The 12,184-nt window shown below is 34.4% G+C and overlaps 2 protein-coding genes across 2 annotated transcripts; one reads left to right on the forward strand and one right to left on the reverse strand.

Annotated features, from left to right (window-relative positions):
• Nucleotides 1–3,550: 3,550 nt before the first annotated feature.
• On the forward strand, nt 3,551–6,755 carry LOC143601746 (large ribosomal subunit protein eL37x-like; the record flags this gene model as incomplete). The annotated part of the gene is made up of 4 exons (XM_077079063.1): nt 3,551–3,580; nt 3,664–3,799; nt 6,399–6,500; nt 6,584–6,755. Coding segments are annotated over 4 exons (315 nt in total), but the record flags the coding sequence as incomplete, so codon positions are not given.
• A 2,575-nt stretch (nt 6,756–9,330) lies between these two features.
• On the reverse strand, nt 9,331–11,144 carry LOC143601747 (uncharacterized). Its single transcript, XM_077079064.1, has 3 exons — nt 11,085–11,144; nt 10,510–10,601; nt 9,331–9,791 (listed from the first exon to the last, which is right to left on the reverse strand). Exons 1-3 carry the CDS (start codon nt 11,142–11,144, stop codon nt 9,386–9,388), a joined length of 558 nt encoding a protein of 185 aa, XP_076935179.1. The 3' UTR covers nt 9,331–9,385.
• Between the last annotated feature and the right edge of the window lie 1,040 nt (nt 11,145–12,184).

The raw sequence follows: 12,184 nt of genomic DNA on the forward strand, positions 1-12,184 counted from the left end.
AAGGACAAGCATAGAGTTGAGGGAAACAAGGCTTAAGGGCGGGACGGCGACAAGAGGGAAAAGAAGGCGGAATGAGAGAAGGAAGAGGGAGGAGACGGCGGAAAGAAAGAGAGAGAAAGAGGCGGGAAGGAAAAGTATATTATTATTATTAAAGTAAAATATAAGTATAAATAAATATTAAATCATAAAAGAAAGAGATCGGATAAGGGAAACGGGTACCTGGGTCGGGTCGGATCAGGGCAGATGTCACATAAACCGGTTACTAACCGGCGGTTATCGGTTAGTAACCGGTTAGATTTTTGGTTAGAAACCGATTAGATTTTTGGTTAGAAACCGGTTAACCAGTTTCTGTGTGCACCTCTACATACAAGGGACTCACTATACACTTTAACATACTATCCGTAAACTTACCTATCACATAATGTATTAACACCAGCCCCAAAAGCATTTAGGTTCTAGAAACTCACCTAAAGTTGGTTATGCTCTAAATTGATTGTAGTTTATTTCTTTATCTGAGCTCTGCCAACTGTTTAACAATTAATCGTTAATAATAAGACTTAACGGAACCAGCTAGACTAAAGTATTTCTCATATAATAGGGTTTTTTTTTTTCGAATTTGTCTCTAAGAAACTCTTATGTTTTTTTTTTCGGTTATGTCTTTTTTCCTCGAAATTGTGTTATATAAATCAGCATTATGGTATATTTTGCTATCTATCGTGTCTTTGTACTTTCGGAGATTTGGAAGACTCCGTAAGATAACTTAACCCACTATACATAAAATACATATGCAGTTATCCTTGAGAACTTGTGTAATAAATATTAGGAACAAAAGTTGGGCTCTTGTAATGGCTTGTATGGACAAACATAAATCTAATAATCGTGATATTTAACTATATATGGCCCACATAAAATGCTCCACAAACTCAGGGGGGTAGCATATAACGGCGCTTTACATGCATGCCTGAAAATGGCAAGACATGCAGACGTGCAATTAAAGACACAATCGGCCTAACACGACACACTTCATATTTCAACAATAAATGGACCCACGGTTATACATTTGGTAATGTTAGTGTTTTTTAAAGGGCAAATTGGCATGCTTCTAACCTACAAACCAGACAGACATGTGTCTCTTGCAATATTTGAACTTTCCAACTCTGTGAAACATGGAAGGCATCTTATAATCATACCATTTCTCACGATATAAAACTTACCCTTAAAACGGTGTTTCAAATGATCAAACAGTGCTTTAGGTCGGATGTTTAAACTTCTAATTGACAAAAATCAGGCAATTTGGAGTACCGTTATGAGATAAATCCTAAAACGTTAGTTTATAATTTAGAAAATAACGGAGGTCGGGAAAAAAAAGGAGAACGGTGGGATTGGTGACAAAAAAATTTAGGTGGAATTATTGTCAGTAACTACAAAAGGATGAGATTATTTTTTTTTTTTTTGAAATAAAATTTTATTTATTTCTACTGATGAAACATAGATATTACATCAATATAGCAGGTAGGCGGGCAACAAGCTGCGCCGCCACCCCTTTCTGAATTGCAAACCCTAACCTGCTAAAGACATACCCCTGCCCCTTTGGAGTCGACACATTGCTATGCACAACCTGTTGGACCCTGGTTAGAAAACGGATAGCTTCCGGTGCCAAGGAGCCAAATGTATCAAAAGCCAGAGGGACAAAAACATGTTGGTTCTCTTCGCAGGCTTTAGCATGTTTCTCCACCTTCTTCGTTTCAGCCCTTTTTATTGCTTGCCCAGCTACAAACCCATTATCCCTCAAACCAGCTAAGGGAGATACCCCTGTGAGGTCAACACAAGCGTGTTTTCCCCCGGCCCAACCAAAGACGAGCACTTGTGTAATTTGCCTTTTTAAGGAATCAAAATGTTTAAAAGAAACTCTAATGTGAAACAGAATTAATTCAATAAGAATTTATATCGTGTATCCTGGATCCATCACACTACGTTCTAGTTAACCTAAATTGATAAGCAATGGTCGATGAACAAAGAACGTATGCATTCTTAAATCTAATAGTGAACAAAACAAATAAATAAATAAATCAATGAAATTAATAAATAAAAAATAAAATTAAAAACTGCTTTCTTGGATTACCCGTTAAATCCCCATTGTAAATCTGAATCAGTTAAACAAATAACTTTATCTATATAAGTGAACAAAGATAATGTTTTCGTCATCTTCAAGTTTAACTAACTTCTTCGATTAATTCGTTGTTTGCAATGAGTTGAGAAATTAAACAAATGCCAAGGTATAGTTTATAAAATTCCCAACTAGCCTTCTATAGTTCAATGGTTCATCAAGAACCTAACCGTCATTAGTTATGACTTATGAGATGTAAATGCAATGGCAAAGGGGAATTTACCGGAGCAACATCTTATCATGAAATTTGTTAGAAACACAATGTTCAACTTTAATTAGATCCCTTGGTTTTGATAATGACTAACTAAATGTTACTTAACATGTTAGTAGCTCATCAATAATGAATATATGTCACATACATGTTGTTATACACTTGGCTGATCATGTTAGGTCGTTAATCAAGAATGTGTCACAAGAAATAGATCAAGAATATCACATGGATATGTTATAAACCAAAAGAGGTTTAAACATTAAAAACAATTTTAAAAAGATTAATGATTTTTATAAACCAAAACATATTTTTATAAAAATCATAACACTATCTTAAGTTTTAATTAAGCACATAAAAATTAATCAAAGTTGTCTTGTTTTTAAAATTCGAATATATATTGAATGGACTTCTTATTTGAGTAATAATAGCAAGTTTAAAAAAGAGTTTTAAGACAAATCTAAGAAGTAAGCTTAATATCAACTTTTGTTAATTGAAACAAAAGTAACAAGCCCATTTGATCAAAACCCGTTTACCTCGCCTAGTAATCGTGCCCCTCTGCGGTAGCGTAATTAAAGAAGGACATTAGAAGACGAGTTGTAGGCTTACAGAGTTGCAGTCGTGGTTTGTGGTATGCGGAGATGAGTTGTAGCGTACATTTTGACCCGTCTTTTCTTTTTATATGGCCCCCCTCTAAATAATCCTTAACCCAAAGTAACCCAACATTTTTAGTTAAAAGCCCAAAACAACTAGTGTTGCACAAAGGTTCCGAACATGACCCGGTGTACCTGACCTAACCCGTGTGTACCGGGTTTTGTTCCCTAGAAAAATCATACCTGGAACTGGTCCCACCTCTACCCGGCCCGGCCTGAAACCCGATAAATACTTGGCAAACCTGGACCCGGTTCCTACCCGACTCAATTCTTGACTTTTGTTAACCACACTCGGAACTGGTTCTTGAAAACACTTGGTTTGTGCAGGTGTAACCCGAACATATTTGGGGCAAGATTACCAGGCCCACTATTTAAATTTTCATCAGTATATGAACTCTTTCTTTGACATTTTAAAGTTTTTATTAATGTTGGGCTAAGCAAGGCCCATTACCTTCAAACGAAAAACCCTAAATATGCATTATATAAACCAACCATTGACTTTCATTCTTATTCTTGTTCTAGGGTTTGGTTGCTAGCTCTTCTGCTGAGATGGTAATCCTTGTTGATTAACAGTTTGATCAGATGAAGGCTAATAATTATTAATTTGAAAGAATAATTGTGGGTTTTGAAATTAGGGTAAAGGTACAGGTAGTTTCGGAAAGAGAAGGAACAAGACGCACACACTGTGTGTGAGATGCGGCAGACGCAGCTTCCATTTGCAGAAGAGCCGATGCTCTGCCTGTGCCTATCCTGCCGCACGCCTCAGAAAGTGTAAGTCTTTGATTAATTGCATCTGCTTCGCATTTGTTGAATTTAGTTAGAACTGGGTTTGTGTAATTGGCTAATTGTTAGTTGATAAATGTATTGTATTTTAATTACTTGTTGGTTTCTAGGGATGTATATATGCCGGGTCAAGCTTGAGCTTGTCTAGTTTATTAACTTGGGCAATCGGTATGACTCTTCTAGGGGTGTAGTTTCGAGCTCTATTTTCAAAGCTCGAGCTCGGCTTGTGAGTAGATTTTCAAGCTCGAGCACGGCTCTTTTACTATTTATCAATTATTTTTTATATTATTATAATTATTTTTATATTTTTTTTTCAATTATAGTTTTATATTTAATAAATATATATATTATTTGGTTATTTTTATTTATTTTTTCGTAAGATTTTATATATTACTTAATTATTATTAAATTAAATATATATTTTAAAAAATTATATAAATGGCAGGCGAGTTTAGGCTCGTGAGCCAGCTTGAGCTCGATAAGTGAAGCTTGGGCTCGGGCTCGATTATTAAACGAGCTTACTTTTAGGCTCGGGCTCGATTAAGCTCGGCTCGATCGAGCTTTTTAACGAGCCGATCTCGAGTAGTTTGCGAGCAGCTCGGCTCATTTGCACCCCCAACTCTTCTAATATTTATTAATTATTTTCTAATATAAACCTGGTAGTATATATTATTTGTTTATTTTTATTTTTATGTTATATGTAATAAATATTGTTTTTTATTAAAATGTGCAATGTTAACTAAAAGTTTGATAAGTTATAGGCTTATTAAGGCTTGCGAGCCGCCTCAAGTTTCGCAAGTGAAGGCTTGGGTTAGTTGTCAATAGTGGTAATAGTGCTCGCCACAGCACGTTTCATAGCGTGCATGTGATGTAGCCATAGTTGTCAATAGCGGTGATAGCGGTTGTTATAGCGCGCTACGTAGCGATGCGGTTATAGGCCACTATATACTAAATATCGGTCATTTAGTTTTTTTTATTTATTTTTATTTTATTTTTTAATATAAAAAGTTGTAGGAACCTATTTTTTAGGCTTGCTTATCAGCCAAACAGCTGCACGTTCCACAAATTCCATCGTAAAAGCTTATTTTGTGAATAAAAACCCTAATTATTTGCTTATCGCTAAATAATTATTTGCTTATTTTGTGAATAAAAACAAATTCCATCAAAAAATTTTCTACCTCTTTATCGCTAAATATAAAATGGCGGTCGCTATTTACCGCTATTCGCTACGTAGCGTATAGGTGACCCGTCGCTATTTACTGCTATTCGCTATTGACAACTATGGATATAGCGATAATTAGGGTTTTATTTGAAATACCAAAACCTGAGTTTTAAGCATTAAAATTGATTAACCAACACCAAACTCAACCAGTTCCACCTTAAAACTCAATTTTGTGAACGAAACTTCTTTTTTTTTAAATTCTAGTACTTTATCGCTAAACATCAAATAGCACTCTCTATTTCATTGCTATTGCCGCGTAGTGTATAGGTGGGTCGTCGCTATTGACCGCTATTCGCTGCTGACAACTATGCTAGGGGTGACTAATTGCATGCTTGGAAGAAAATAAATTAAATTTTCTATAAAATACTACATATTCTGGTTAATTTTTTTTTTCAAAATACTCTATAGGTTGTTTGCTTGTTAGTTGATGTTCTTCTCTATGGATCACTTGTTTTGCTTGTTATATCGATAAAGGTTGCAATCGATCTTCATGATTGCAAGGTGATTGTGCCTGTTCGTTTAAATCTAGTTTCTTATTACCTGCTTTTCAGTGTGAATGAAGCTATTAAACTAGTAAAATCAAGATGTTAGAAAATCAGGTTAAAAGTGAATCACTATTGGAAACTAATTGTATAGTGATTGCCTTGAACGCTTTTTTTTACTGATTATTACGCTGCATGCTGCTTAACTATCAAACATATTTTGTAGATAAAAAGGTCTAGTGCTACTTAGGGCTTCTTTATATATAACCAACCTTGTTTATCAATTCTTTTAGTTTTATAAACTTTACGGTCTTTGAATTTGTGTACTCGTAAATGGAATGTCATTTTTTACAACAGCTCAGTTTGATGTTTAAAGGTTATAGGCTCGTTAAACACTAAGCTTTGAAGTCTTTAACTAAAAGCATTGAAATTTGAGATCTTTAGTTGGTTGAATTTGTTTTGTTGCATTTTGAGAACTTGAAATCTGTTGTTTCTTTAGTAAATGAACCCTACCTTAGTTTTGGACGCTCTTTCATATTTAACCGATTATTTGGTTGCAATGCTGCTTGACAATGTAACACATTTTGTTAATAAAATGTGTAATTTGTACTTTCTTTAATTTTTAAGAATCATCAATTTTTTAAGAATCTACGGTCATCGAATTCTTTGTATTGTTTTATAATCGCTTAAAAAAATCTACAGAATATTCTTTTGTGATAAACTAATAATTGAACTAAAAACCAAAGGAAATAAGATGATGTTTGGATGGCTGAATTTTCTTTGCACTTTAAAAACTAGTTTTGTTAGAAAATGGTTAAATAATTAGGATGCACATTCTTATAACAGCCTGTTAAATCAACTTGTGTTATTTTTAATGTTTTAGATAACTGGAGTCAGAAGGCGATCAGAAGGAAGACCACAGGTACCGGTCGCATGCGCTACCTTCGTAATGTTCCCCGCAGGTTCAAGAGTGGCTTCAGAGAAGGTAATATAAGTTGAATACATTGTATTTGGTATATTTTATATTGTGTTCATTGGCTGGATTTGTAATTTGATTTTGTTGAGCAGGTACTCAAGCAACACCAAGGACCAAAGGAGCAGCTGCCAGCACTTAGAAATGAAGTACAATTTTGTTTGGTTTTGTGTTGGTACTACTTATTATTATGTTTTTCAGAATACCTTTCTTGGGATTTTTGTTTGTTTACTGTTGCATGTTTTTGATATTCCATCTATTATTGACCACCCAAAAATATTATTTATTCGCTTTCGGCTTTTGTTTACGACCTTGTTTATCAAAATGCCACCACAGTATTGACTCGTTTTGATTTGATTCAAAACTGTGATTTGAAGTTTTCCTCAATCAGGTATATGTGATATAGAAAATAAAGTTAGTTATAAAAATAGTGTTGAATTAATAGGCTATTAGAGCATTCTCATCCAACCCCTCATGTTATGTATATTTGTGAGTGGTGTTTTTATAATTTAGAGAATGATGAGTAAAGAGTTTTTATATTTTAAAAAAAGTAGTGATTTTTCTGTATATTTGAAAAGTTACTGTTCATTCTTTATAATTTTTTAATATATTTTAAAAGTGGTTGTGAGTAAAGGAAAGAGAAAGGATAATGATAAAAGGTATTATTTAATTGAAATGGAGATAGAAAATAAAGTGAGTTTTAGTGTAATTTTTAGTTTGAAGATCGGGGATGGAATGAAAATGCTCCTAGTATGTAGTTGAATTTTAATAACTTCATCAACCATTATTGTAGAAAACTGTATATAGAAATTAAGCTTGGGTTAAGGTTGGTCTTATAGCAAAGGGTTAGCTATTTTAATGAGCTAAAGTTGTGAACTACTAGGGATCGCCTATTTTATCATCTTACGGCCAATTAAGGTGTTTGGGAAAGTTAAACTATGTGAGTGTATAGTCATAGGTCGTAAGAGTTATTTGAACAAGAGTTACTTTAGTTGTTTTTGAGTGAGTTTTAGTCAGCAGTTATTTGAACAACTTTGTTAACTATTTCCAACTCCGTTCTACCATCGTTACCTGACTGCTGTGTAAGATGTAAACGAGATAAGCGACTCAATATCGCTTTGATAAACGAGTTTGAGTATGAAAATAAGTTTGTTTGATAAACGAGCTTGAGCCTGATTTTTTAAGAACTTGAAAGAGTCTAAATGAGACTATTATCTTTGTAACTTTTTATTTTTTAGGTAAATAAAAACATTTATAAAAGATAGTTCTAAATGTATATGAACTGATTAAGTTATAAATAAAATGAGCTCAAGTGTGACTATTATTCACAAGCCAAGCTCGAGCTATAGTAAATTTAGCAACCACTGCAACTTGATACCACCCAACCACAAAAGGAGTGTCATATGTGATATGAGGAATGAATCCATTTTGATAGTTTTTTTATGAAAGCCAATTTTAAAGACGAAGACAAATCTTGGCCATAAATTTTGACCCAAATTCAGTTTGACCCGAGTCTGTTTCCACCTGTGCCCAACAGACTTAATCCATTTGTGTTACAGAAGTTGCTCAGTCTCAAAACGTTATATTTTATTCTAGTATTTAAAAAGAGCATCACCTTGAAACAAACATGACAACATATATACATTATTATTCTAGTTTAATTGACCGCACATATTGTTTAAAACCATAGCTCATCAATCATCTCATAAGCAACCCTAGAACAACCTGTAAGTAAGAGAAGAAACACCCGACAGAGGAAAGAAGCAAAACCAAAAATATAAAAATAAAAATAAAAGGAAAACATAGTACCGGGTTGCCTCCCGTGAAGCGCTAAGTTTACAAAAGAGTCTTCAGCCGGACTCATTCCCGAAACCTCAATCAGGAGGCTTCTCCTTTATCCTCTTCCTATCAGTGCTCTTCAACACTCTCCTTTTACAACTAGTTGGGAATAAATTAGTTTCCAAACTCATGTGACCACAAAAATAAGCATTCAGCTTGATCCACCAATTATTGAAATTCTGAGGATGTGAAAAATTTGGCACACTTTAATTTCTGACTCCAGATATTCTCCTTGGGGCTCTTGATTTACGTGATGATCCACGAACGAGTATCTCTAAAAACCTGCCAGTCTTACCGCGCACACGCGGATGATTTTTCACAATGAGATAATAGTTTAGTTTGGATAAACATAAACACCAACTACCTAATAACTCAAATTTTATAGTTAAACAATACAAACACAAAATTCATTTATAAGCTTTCATGATTTAGAGACGACCACTACTCTCACAGCCGTCAAGCTAATGATTTTTGATCCATATGACCAGTTCAAAATGACTAAATGATCCAAGCCGGCCATGTCTAAACGAAATGCAGGAACTGACACTCTGGCATGTCAAAACCGCATAATGAAAGTAGGGCTATTCAAAATTGCTCTTGGCTTGAAGCTCGGGCTCGCTTGATATGAGCTCGAATAAACTAGCTAAAAAACTTGAAATGAAACGACATGAGCCGGGCTTGCTCATTTTGTAACCAAGCTCCGCTCGTTGGCTTGATCTTAGTTTCATCTAACTTCAAGTTTGTGCTCGATCCTAGCTGCCTCGTTTAATTTTGAGCTCAAGCTCGAACCCACCCGGGCTCGAACAAAGCAAAACACTCGGTCTCTGTTATTCGACACACAAACTATGTGTTAAGGACCAACAATCTTTCCTATGCACTATGTTTCAATATATACAACCAAATAATAAACCAAGCAAAAGATTTTTTTTCTCTCCTTTTTTAAAAGCACAGCTAAAAATCAAACACTCTTCTCAAAGTTCCCAAAAGATTCAACACAAATTAAAAATAAAATCCCAAAAAAAACTGGGCCAAAAACCCAACCCAAGTGGCTCGGCCCATTAACCCTCTTTGTTATTATGTTCTTTCAATGACAAATTCTTGAACCATTGTTTCCATGCAGCATCCTGTTGCTGTTCAAGCCAAGAAAGAAAACAGCTGTCCAACAAGCAGAATGAATTCACATACAAAAGTTGGTATTGAACGGGTATAAACCGAAAATTGGCAACTTGAACCAACGGCCAAATTCCGCCTTCTAAAACTAGTGCTGGAAGAAAATCGCGCTTCACGTCCTCTTTCACTTGATTAACACTTTTTCCTGCTGCGAAGCCCATGTAGGAGAAGAATACAAATAGATCCACAGGCCCGAAGATGATCCCGTCAAGTGCTACTTTAGTTGCAACAAAGCGTACGGATTTTGGTGGGTATTTAAGTTTGAATTTTAAAAACCGATCCAAACCTTCGTACCTACAAGAACAATAGTATTGGTGAATTGTGTAAAATACCCTTCTCTAACAAGAATAAAGAGTGATCTTTGGGGAAATGACTTAGTTGAGCCTTGCACCATTAAGTTTTTGTTTATTTTGGCTACTTTACTATCAGATTAACTTATTTGATCATTGTACCTCGTGCACCCGATTGACCTTTGATAAGAAAAATCTTGCTTTTGGTCAAAGAAAGCTAATATTTAACATAACACCATTTCAGTTCATAAAAAATCTTGACATGCTTTTTGGCCGAAAAGATGGAACAAAAATGCCCAAAACTTTACGTTACTCGTTAGTGGCCACATAAATAACACCATTTCAGTAAATATACAATCTTGACTTCACATATGTACGAGAAATTGATTTAATTTCATATGCTAGGCAGATTGACAGGAGATTTAACATCTAAAATCAAACAAATATATTGCTACCGTTTCAGATACAGTTATCAAGCTTATAAAACTTCTAAAAACTATGCCTGTAAGAGAATAATATTAATACCAACTAAAGACGCAAACCAAGTATAGTTTACTTTATATATGTTCCTAATCTTTTGTAGAACCAAATAAGGATGTCGGATGATTCCATATCTTAAACTACCATATCTAAATTCTAAATAACTAGAAATAACTGACATTAATTTTACACTCGCAGTTTACCATAAAGTTATTTTAGAAAAATCTAAAAGAAGTACTGACCAGAAGTGCCCAACAGGTCCAACAAATGCCATTCCAAATAAGCTTGTGGTAGCCACACGTCTCCAATTGATATGTAGCTCTTTATCTTCCTCCTGCACAATAAACGTGAATTAATATGTTATTCAAACATGGCAATCGCATGCTTCATCTCTCTCTAGGCACCTAAAAAGAAAGCAAAAATAGCAAGAAAATATAATGGCATTGATATCATGCAGAAGTGAAACATAATGGATGAACAAATTGCAAACTGCTCTAGTTGTCCAGTAAATAGTAAACCAATTCTCACATCGAGGCCCCGTAAAAGGAAGTATGAAAATATTAAAACTTCACAAGCAAATAATCCATAAGGTCACGGGTTTGTGCAACATTTATTCATAGAAGAGAGAAAGTTCAGGCTTCATCTGCAATTGATTAACGCTTGGCACTTACGTTGGAAAAAAAAGTAAAAAAAAACAGTACTTGCTATAGGTAAAACGACGTAAGCCAAATATGCTCACCAAACCAGTCACTTATACCAATACAGCATGTCAGAATCAAATCACTCATTCAGCCATGAGATACATATCTACTTTTACCAGTGTATCAAACTTTTTCCCATTAACAATTACCTTAACTAATGTGATGCACGACACCATGTTGCATATAGATTCATGTATGTAAAGTTATTCATGTATATATATCCGCATACGTCATAACTATATGCATGAAACTGCTCTGACATGACCATAGAGGCATAACACACTCGGCAAAACGACAACTTTCGTGATTTAATCTTTAGTCAAACCTACGCAAAAATTAATAAAACTGACCGCTGCAAGAATCGTATGCAAATACATAAAAAGCATAAGACAAGAAATCCTTACACCAATCAAAAACATATCACCTGCATTATGTTATGTGACAGCTAATTATCTGATTTCATATTCCAAAAACAATAAGCAGTTCTAATAAGCAATCTTAACATAACGCAATTAATAATCAACCAGAACACTTAAACTTGAGGTAAGTCTCGCTTAGGCGCCATTAATCCCCGATTAATCGCTAGTCGGTACCACACCTACTAGGCACCGTTTAATCGCTATTTGGTCAAAACTGAAAAATATATATCTAAAATTTGGTATATATATGTATATTTGAAAATTTACTTATAAATTCCAATCCGATTAACCGCCCAACTAGTGCCTAGCGAGTTCAACAATAGCTATATCCATAGAATTGTCTAACATGACCATAGAGGCATAACACACTAAAGAAATGATAACTTTCGTGATTTTTTCTTTAATTAAACCTACGTTACCTATGTACAAAATGAAGAAAAGTGGAAATTGCAAATATCATATTCAAAAACAAAAAAATAAAAATAAAAATCAAAACAAAAACAAAAAATAACACGAGAAGTTGCTGAGTGAATGTTAACTTCTAACTATGCCAGGACCTAAGCAGCCGATATCACCGAGATATCGGTCATCAGTCCCTTAGTAAAATATCAGTCCAAATATTGGTTAGAATATCGTCACCAATTATATCAGCGATATCGACAGATATTTGACCGATATATCACCGATATTCCCATTCTAAGTCTTAATTATCAATTTTTAGTGTTCAATGTTCGTGTTTTAAGTCTTAATCAGTTCCTACTTGCTACGATTGTTAGTGTTTTGCAAGTTGCAAAAGA

This window comes from Bidens hawaiensis, unplaced genomic scaffold (assembly GCF_021521415.1).
Source record: "Bidens hawaiensis isolate Kalapana, Puna unplaced genomic scaffold, B.hawaiensis_p1.1 tig00057034_1, whole genome shotgun sequence".
NCBI classification, from domain to species: domain Eukaryota; kingdom Viridiplantae; phylum Streptophyta; class Magnoliopsida; order Asterales; family Asteraceae; genus Bidens; species Bidens hawaiensis.

Bases quoted from the DNA above. Each gene is read 5' to 3' on its own strand.
- LOC143601747 (XM_077079064.1), bottom strand. From the start codon at position 11,144: ATGGTGTCGTGCATCACATTAGTTAAGGTAATTGTTAATGGGAAAAAG. The intron at 10,602-11,084 runs GTAAAAGTAGAT...TTTATTGTGCAG, and splicing joins GGAAAAAGTTTGATACACTG to GAGGAAGATAAAGAGCTACA. The intron at 9,792-10,509 runs GTCAGTACTTCT...TTGTTCTTGTAG, and splicing joins GGACCTGTTGGGCACTTCTG to GTACGAAGGTTTGGATCGGT.